Source organism: Prinia subflava, chromosome 16 (genome assembly GCF_021018805.1).
Source record: "Prinia subflava isolate CZ2003 ecotype Zambia chromosome 16, Cam_Psub_1.2, whole genome shotgun sequence".
Taxonomy (NCBI): Eukaryota; Metazoa; Chordata; class Aves; order Passeriformes; family Cisticolidae; genus Prinia; species Prinia subflava.
In genome coordinates, this window is record NC_086262.1 from 4,914,385 (window position 1) to 4,924,157 (window position 9,773).

The following is a 9,773-nucleotide window of genomic DNA, read 5'->3' on the forward strand; positions in this document are numbered from 1 at the left end:
TAGACTGTAATATGAATGCAGTCTGGATCAACCTATTAATCATTTTGTGATCTTTGAAAGAAAAAACCCAACCCAAAAAACTCTTAAAAAAATTGGTCATTCAAATAAATCATTACATTTCAACAAATGTTAGCTTTTGTACTCCCCCTGTAAGAGGAATCCCTGCTTTTACCAGAAGTTTCTCCGGAGTCATGTTTTTTCCTAAAAGAGTAGACTACAATCATACCAAAACAAATTTGTCCCCTCAAACTTAAAATAAAAATGTTATTTTTAACACAGAAAGAAAAGTCTTAAGCATTTCTTTGGAAAAAAAATCATCAAAATTGTTTTTCACTTTAGTGCCCATTTCTGTAACTGCATTCACCTTTACTACAACAGCATTTAAGATGTTATAGAAAGATAACAGTGTGGTAACAGCAAGTTTATCATAGATCATACTCAGGTAGCCAGATGCTCGATACATCGACTACAATCACAAATTATTGTGATTTCATCCCTTGGCAATGACATGGAATGACTTCTAGTGGCAAGATCATGAAATGAGTCACAGTGTTCTCCTCAATTCCTATCCCGGTAGAATTTGAATTCATAACAAAAGGAAAAAGGAGGGCAATGCACCAAGCTAGACAAAAGAGAAGACACCTGAACAGCCACTGAATATTCTGTTTCAAGCACCCATCCTTTACAAGCAGGCTGCAATTAAGATTTACTTTAATGCATCAAGCCCTTCAGTTGGATCTCTGAGGCTGCACACACTTCTCCCTGTTGTTAGAAGCATCAGTTCCAAATGTTCAGCACAACAATACATAAAACACTATCAGAAAGTACAAGTTTCCCTCCTGTCACAGAGCTGGTGCAAAGACAGAAGATGCTCTGAGCAGCAGCACACTCAGCTGGAATTCCAGACCAGCTCCCAGCTTCCTTCCCCAACTCCCTGCCAGCCTGGACAAATCTCCCGGACCTCTGTCGTCCTCTCCAGCCTGTAACACCAGGGCTCATCTAAAGGGATCCAAGTGATCCTGCAGCAAGGAAATTCATTCATCACTTTGGATGCTGTTTAACCACCACGCCACAGGGGTTACTGCCACCCCCTGTACTGGCATTTCTTCTTATGCGAATCCCAGCAGTCCAGTGGAGCTCCTTCCTCAGCTGGGGCTCCATCTTCTTGTTTCTGATCCTATGGAGAAACTCATGAATTTGTATTTTATCTGCCCACAGAGCTTTCCTGGGTCATTGCAATGGAAGAAAACCCCACAGCATGAGTTCAAATACAGGCTTAAAACCCCTAACTTCGAATATCCAATAGATGGGTGACAGGAACTCCACATGGTACCAAGATATAAACCAAGAAAAAGGCATAAATTCGGAGAACTTGGAAGACTAGAAACAGTTCCTGTGACGTACCACATGATAACAGGCAGAAAATAAGGTTCTAAGCCATTATTTGTTCAGCTTCTGTAACACAGGGGTGTGACTCAGGGAACATCATGAGGCAGAGATAAAAATCAAGGGTACATAACCCTGGTGCCACTGTCCAGCATCGTACACATGACTGGTCATTTAGCTCTGGAAAAACTTTAATTTCTCTCTTGAAAAATATGATCAGGACTGGAATTCTCTTCCTCTCCTCATTATCTGAATGCTGTGCTATCAGCCCAGTAACAGTAAACATTTATTTTTGATACTTAATAGGTCAGGAAGGATAACAATGAATTCCTCAAAGGATTCACAGAAAACCAACTTAAGAACCACAGAAATGATAAAGGGGAGTGAACTGAAAACTACCACCTAGAAATAAGAAATCTGTGATGTCTGGCAAATTGTAAGAGCAAATCACATTCTTCTGGAACGAGGTAAACAAACACTAAATGCATAAATGTCTAAAACGAGCACCTGTACTAAACCCTAACCTTTTAAAGATGATAAAACCAAGAACCCAAAGAACTAGATAATACCATGTATGGTTTTAAATACATGTTTTACTCTTTGTCACCTGCACAGACACTACTTCTATTGAAGGGATTTTTTTTTGTTTTGTTATGGAGGCTTGGACTGGTTTTTGATTGCTCTTTTCCCTGCAGTTTCTACTTTAGAAACGCTTTAGTCCATCGCTGCTGAAGTTAGGTAAGAGCAGGAGATAGTAATCAGATAAACATCTAGCACTCAGACTTTTAACAGCCTTAAAGTGGTCAGAGATGCTGGATATTTTTACACAGACCCATTCTCTCTTGTATATTACAACTGAGAGACCATGAGAGAGAGCGACCATTGAGGTCATTACAGAAACATTTTCTTCTCACCTAACTGTCTCCAGAGCCTGAGTCCATTGATTTTCCCTGGGACTGATCTTCCTCAGTCACTCCAGGGCTTTTGAAGACGTCATCATTAAGCAGTAATCTAATCTGTTTCTCATCAATTGCTACCAGCCCTGCCTAGTGGAAGGCAGAACCAACCCACTTGCTGGCTTAAAACAAATACTTGAAACTAAACCACACAGCGAAATTTTGATTTGTTATAAATAGTATTGACTGAAGACCACAAAAACCACACACTTTGGAGAGCTGATGGGTGTTGCTCAGTGAAGAGAAACAGATTAAAATAGAAAGATGGATCCCCATTAGTCATCCAACACACAAAGCTCCATTTTGCCATGTTTTTCTTTCATTTAATAAACTGCTGTCTTCAAGTATGAAGGTGGTTCAGGACAATTAAACTGCCATCTCAGACAGGCTAACCTGGCACAAAATTTTAGTCATGCAGCTAGATCTAGTCTATTCTGATCTATTGCAGTGTGATGAACCATGTGTTGTGTGACAGTGAGTAAAAGCCCCCTTACTATGCTGCTAAAAATACCAGGACCACACTAGAGATAAGAATTAAAGCCACAAAAAGTGCTGAAAAAAAGGAGAAAAAGCTAATTAAATGTACATTTCTGTATTTATGTGTTTAGGGGAAGATTTGCAAAACTCAAGTTCTTTTTATGTGCATCTCAGACATTATTGTTATTGAAAGATGTTCTCTACATTTGAATACAACCAGATGATATGACCGACAGCTTAGTCCCTGTATAATCAGTAAGACACAGAAATCAGGATAAGTTCCAAAATGTTTCAATACTCAACTCTAATTTTCATCTCTATAAGTTGCAGGTCACCTCCCTGCTCTCCCTTGGGCTATTTTACATTTGATTCATCCAAGCCCAGCCCTGCCCCAGCCATACCTCTCCTCTCATTATTGGGAATTTGGAGGTTAAAGCATGTACCAGTCACACATTCATCAAGAATTTTGAAGGGTTTTTTTTTCTTGAAGAACCTTTTTCAGCTCTGTCCACAGTCCTGCATTTTGTGAAACATTTCATATTTTATGCTGGCAATCTTAAAAAACAAAACCACTATTGTTTCACAAGCAGACTTGGATGATGTATCTGCAGGACAGAATTAACTTCAGTGCTTATTCCTTGAATATCCTGTTTAAGGTCATTCTAACCCCTCAAAAAAGGCAGAAGGATATGTCTACACAGCATAAATGCTGCAATTTCTTAGACACCTCCAGTTGCAAGACAAGCTTATATCCCTTACATTTGTGCATCACACTGCTGTCCTGTAGGTCAGTGGAAGGGGACAGGGAGGTAATTATCCTGCACCCTTCTCACCCTCCTGGTGATCATTTCTTCCCTTTATCCCCTCTCTCCACTTGTCAGCATATCTAGAAACAGACAAATGCTACTTCCTCATGAATATCAAAGATTATTCCTACCCATTTTACAAAAGCACAACAACAGTATTGTGAGGAACATTACTAGGAGTATTATTAGCTGAATTAAGTCCTGCAGTTTGGCCAGATTTCAGCAATGACATGAATTAAGCTGGAAGAGTGTCCATCTGACATTTATCAGCAGCTTTTGCGCAGAGTCTGTCTCAGAAAATCGTGCATGTAGAAATACTCGTTCAAATTTTCTTTTATAAGAAAGTTGTTTGATATGTATTTCAAGCTGATGAGACCCAAAACCAACCGCCAGTTGCTAGTTGATTTTTGGAGCTTCATTTTAACTGTGTTAGCTCCTGTTTATTAAATTTAAGATATGTATTTTTTATTTTTAAACAGCACTTTGTAGTTCTTTTCCATTGCTGGCAATTAATTTGTTCAGTGAAGAAAAAAAGAAGACTTTCATGTATTGCTATGTTTTTTAATTCTGTGCTGATGTGTGATTAAGTATTCTCTTTCACACAGAACAAAGAGACTTGTTTCTCTGTTATTTCCCTCTCTTGTTTTAGGAAGTACAGATGAATCCATTTTATCTTAATTTGATATTTCTAGTAAAAATTAGACTGATGTTTTACTTTATAAAGTAAAAGTAATTTTTCTCCCTAAAGTTAAAGCTAAACTGAGAATTGCCTGTTTTATGCAGAACTTTTTTCCTGTGATAAATACTGTGAAAGGAAGGTTTCTGCAGAAAGTTTAGACATAAGTTTGATATAAAGGTCTAAGCCTTAATTCCAAACATATTTCACATTCCACAAGGACCTCCACAATTCAGTTCACTTTTATATTTTCACTCTCAACCTTTTCCAGGAGTTAAAACTATTTTACAGAAAAAAAAGAACCATATATTTAAATGACTTATTTTATATTTTGTATTTTACATATCAGAACAAGAAAAAAGTAGTTGGATGTAGTTTAAATTATCAAAGATGAAACAGAGTTCTCAAGCTGATTCTCCATTTCAAGATATGGAAATTCATATCAAATTGAAGTTGCAGTACTTAACAATGATAGATGACAATTTAGAAAACAGAGACAATAAGATCAAGGAAGCAATCACCATGATTTGAATAAATAATTGTGATTAACTAGAAAACAAGAAATCAAGACTGAAAAAATTTAGATGTCGGGTTATGGTCTGGTCTTCCAAAAAAAAAGAAAAAAGAAAAGAACAGCAATATTAAAGACAGGGCATACTGTTGCAAGGTTAATAAAATGGAAATCAGATATTAAAAAGATGATGCTATTTTTGGCAGCATTAGCATTTACAAAAGACTGCATCCCCAAACCCATATTTATCCAGGCATTTATGACATTTTCCTGCTGTTTTGGGGGAGAGGAAGGAAGCATTTAAAAAAACCCCCAAATATCTCTTGGCAGCAAGAACCATTTTAGATGGAGTTCAGATGCATCCTAGCCAAGCAGGCTGGCTCAAGAATGTCCAATGTGAGATGGGAAATGTTCCTGGATGAGAAGACAAACCAGTGCAATAATGATAACAGAATGCATGGTGGAATGGCAAAAAGGAGCGACTCCTAGAAAACCCTGAAGGAGTCCTTGATGATGGTGACAGTTAAACAGAAACAGCTCTGAGGGACTGACAAAATTAGCTGGATGGAATACAATCTAACTTTTTAAAGCAAATATATATCACTGGATTTACTAAGCATCAACATAGCTTATTTTATAAAGCAACTGTTGTTGTAAAATGCTAGTACAGGTATACAAATAGATAGTTACCTTTCCAATATATTTTTAAATTATTTGCTTTAACTGTACAAAGCAAATAAGCTTTACTAACTTACACATCAAGGCAAACCTTCCGCTCACAGCTACATACCTTCAGTTACATTAAATGATTTCATTGGAAGAAAAGTACTAAATACTCTACAATTCCTTCTCTGCTTAATCATTACAATAATAACTTAGCATAGTGGCAATTGGAAACCTGACTGTATTATTCTTCCATTTTAATAAGCTCTACAACTGAAAATCTATTATGCCTAAACAGCCTATTTAAAAAAAAAGTAAATCGAGGCTAGTAGAAAGCCTTGCTTCCATTAAAAGTGTGCTCAAAGTCTTTGTAAAACATCTCAGAGCACTTAATAAAGTGATTAATTCTCTTTCCGCTGCTGAGCCATTGGCTGTGGCAGAGGTCTGCAGGAAGGGCTGCGCAGGGAATGCCACCACAGGGAATGCCAATGTCCCTCCTCGCTGGGCATCCCAGCACAGCTGGCCCTGCACTGCCTCCTCTGTAAAGTGCTTGGCCTTGCCCAGAAACGCCTGCTCTGCAGCCTCAGAGTCCCGTCACAACCAGGGAAAAGCCAAAGTTGTCTGGCCAGGCCCTGCCAGGACCTTCCCATTGCGGGCCCTGCCAGCACCTTCCCATTGCGGACCCTGCCAGGACCTTCCCATTGCAGGCCCTGCCAGGACCTTCCCATTGCAGGCCCTGCCAGGACCTTCCCATTGCGGGCCCTGCCAGGACCTTCCCATTGCAGGCCCTGCCAGGACCTTCCCATTGCGGGCCCTGCCAGGACCTTCCCATTGCAGGCCCTGCCAGGACCTTCCCATTGCGGGCCCTGGCAGCAGCCGTGCCCGAGGAGCGGAGCGGGGCCCGAGGAGGGGAGCGGGGCCCGAAGAGCGGAGCCCGGCCCGAGGAGGGGAGCGGGGCCCGAGGAGCGGAGCCCGGCCCGAGGAGCGGAGCCCGGCCCGAAGAGCGGAGCGGGGCCCGAGGAGGGGAGCCCGGCCCGAGGAGGGGAGCCCGGCCCGAGGAGGGGAGCCCGGCCCGAGGAGCGGAGCCCGGCCCGAGGAGGGGAGCCCGGCCCGAGGAGGGGAGCCCGGCCCGAGGAGGGGAGCGGGGCCCGAGGAGGGGAGCCCGGCCCGAGGAGGGGAGCGGGGCCCGAGGAGGGGAGCGGGGCCCGAGGAGGGGAGCCCGGCCCGAGGAGGGGAGCGGGGCCCGAGGAGGGGAGCGGGGCCCGAGGAGGGGAGCGGGGCCCGAGGAGGGGAGCCCGGCCCGAGGAGCGGAGCCCGGCCCGAGGAGGGGAGCGGGGCCCGAGGAGGGGAGCCCGGCCCGAGGAGCGGAGCCCGGCCCGAGGAGGGGAGCGGGGCCCGAGGAGGGGAGCCCGGCCCGAGGAGGGGAGCCCGGCCCGAGGAGGGGAGCCCGGCCCGAGGAGGGGAGCGGGGCCCGAGGAGGGGAGCGGGGCCCGAGGAGCGGAGCCCGGCCCGAGGAGGGGAGCGGGGCCCGAGGAGGGGAGCGGGGCCCGAGGAGGGGAGCGGGGCCCGAGGAGGGGAGCCCGGCCCGAGGAGGGGAGCGGGGCCCGAGGAGGGGAGCGGGGCCCGAGGAGGGGAGCGGGGCCCGAGGAGGGGAGCCCGGCCCGAGGAGCGGAGCCCGGCCCGAGGAGCGGAGCGGGGCCCGAGGAGCGGAGCCCGGCCCGAGGAGGGGAGCCCGGCCCGAGGAGCGGAGCCCGGCCCGAGGAGGGGAGCCCGGCCCGAGGAGGGGAGCGGGGCCCGAGGAGGGGAGCCCGGCCCGAGGAGCGGAGCCCGGCCCGAGGAGCGGAGCGGGGCCCGAGGAGCGGAGCGGGGCCCGAGGAGCGGAGCGGGGCCCGAGGAGGGGAGCCCGGCCCGAGGAGGGGAGCCCGGCCCGAGGAGGGGAGCGGGGCCCGAGGAGGGGAGCCCGGCCCGAGGAGCGGAGCCCGGCCCGAGGAGCGGAGCCCGGCCCGAGGAGCGGAGCGGGGCCCGAGGAGCGGAGCGGGGCCCGAGGAGGGGAGCCCGGCCCGAGGAGCGGAGCCCGGCCCGGCAGGGCAGCTGCCAGGGCTGCTCCGGCTCCTCTCACACCCAGCAGTGGCTGCTCCTCCTCCTCGGAGAGCGTCGGGCACTGAGACACCCCTACAGGAGGGACAGGGACCGCAGTTCCTGCAGACACAAGAACTTTCCTCCCTCCCTCCCTCGGGTTGTGGAGGTGGCGAGGAGATGACACTGCTGGAGGTGTAAGTGATTTAACTGCTAAGTAATTATATGGAGAGAGGACGACGACCTTTATTTTGCTAACTGTCTATTAGAAGAACTTCTCTAATTTTGACTGGGACAAATTAGCAATTTCTAGATATAGTTCTTGACCTTGAGCACATAAACCTTGAAGGCAACTATCACACAGCAAATAATTAACTAAGTGATATATTACCAGATCATACTACAGCGTCCTTTAACAAGATGTCATTCTACATATTCAAGCAGTGAATGCCTATTTTCCAAGCCTGAGTTCTGCACAGATAAAAGTGCACATTAATAAGGGAACAGAAACCGGAGGCTCAAGTATCTGAACCATGAAGAGAAGCATTTAAATTGTTTCAATCTTTTGTTTCTGGCACCATGCCGTCTGCTCACATAAAGCTGTAATTGAAACCACTCCATGTGTGTAGTGGGTTCATTACTGCCTCTGACTGAACTGTCTCATGTGCTAACCATGGTCTGATTTTTTGCATCCTTAGCATCAAGGACTCTTCACCTATGTATTTGTTAGCACATATGGGTTCTTATTCCTTCTAGGAAATTAAAATTATCTAATATTTAAGAGCCACAAATTGATTCCCGAGTCCAGCTCCTGTGGGACAGTGAATGGCATGTCTAAGCATCTGCAAAATAAATCACCTGGGAAGATATTATATTCATAGAATTAAAATACAAAATGGTTTAAATAATTGATTTGTAATACTTTGCTATATGATAAATACTCAGTTTACTTCAAGCCCTTATTTGCTGAGTACCAGCTTTCCACTGCTAAAAAGAATGAATGCATTTTAGAAAGAAGTACTTTGCCTAGAAATAATTAATATACTATTTTAATACTAAGTATAGTTTTAATTACTTCTGGAGGAGATACCATCTAAGTATCTCCTCTAATGTGCCCTGGAATGAAACCCATATATTTGATGCAACATATAAAATTAAAGCCTGATAATGACACTTTTGTAGAGTTTAACACAATCATATCTATTTCATTAGACTTTGTAGCAGTTCTAAGACAACGAGGAAACTCATTCAGAAAACACAGGTGAAAACTCTGTTCAAAATACTCCTTGTCCTCTAAAGTCAGGCACTGCCAAACAAGCTGAGGCAACAGAAAAATAAAGAGACACAGGTCTCTGCAGTGCAAGAGAGCTGTAAATTTTGGCTGGAGAACAGCAAGAGGTTTTCAGAACAAGTACTATACTTCCAGGCTGTAATGTTACTTTTTTTCAGAAGTATAAACAACAAAAGTACTTCCCACATTTGATGCATTTACTGCTACTCTGAAACACTGAAACTTGTTTACTACCAATTGAAAAATTCTGCTCTCTGTAGTGAGACTCTGTAATGCTTTCATAAAGTGTTCAAAACATGAGGACTAAGGAAAAACAGAAACATCAAAGGTCTGTCTTTACTCCCTCCCTAAAACATTTTCAATCTTCAACATCAAATGAGCTTGGGTCATCATGCAAATCAACTAAATTTATGGTCAATGCATGAAGAAAAAAAATAAAATCAAGCTCCCCTTTTTAGTTTTACTGAAGTACCAAAAGATGTGCTGAGATGGGAGAGGGAGAGAGAGATGCAGAGGAAAAGAAGCATTCATAGACTGCTTCTATTCCATCCTGAGGTCAAGATTTCACCTTTCCTGTTTTGGCTGTTCCATCGGCCTATGAAACCATAAGCACTCACGTTCTGTATTTCAAGCTCTAATAATCCATGTCTGCCCTGGGAATTCATGGGGGGAGTTAAGTTAAGCACTCCATCTTAGGAAGCAATATTATTAACATGACATAGTTCACTTGTATTTATTTGTGGGTTTGAACCTGGGCTGTGTTGTCTGTGAAATTTCTTTATTTAGCTATAAATGAAAGCTTGTGCAAATCTTAAATAAAAATGTATTGTTCTTTGGCACTATAGAGGAGTTGATCATATTCAGGCCTGTACATGTCTGACCAAGAACTCCTCTGATGCAGCAGCTGATCCAAGCAAAGCTGTTTCACTAT

General features: G+C 44.6%; 1 protein-coding gene across 1 annotated transcript in view; it reads right to left on the reverse strand.

Moving 5' to 3' along the window:
* Nucleotides 1-7,754, reverse strand: part of LOC134559275 (basic proline-rich protein-like) — a gene marked incomplete at its 5' end in the record, with an annotated part of 66,982 nt that extends 59,228 nt beyond the window's left edge. The window contains one exon of the mRNA XM_063413882.1: nt 7,023-7,754. Coding sequence (XP_063269952.1) covers nt 7,023-7,754 — 732 coding nt within the window. The remainder of the gene's footprint in view (nt 1-7,022) is intronic.
* Nucleotides 7,755-9,773: the final 2,019 nt, after the last annotated feature.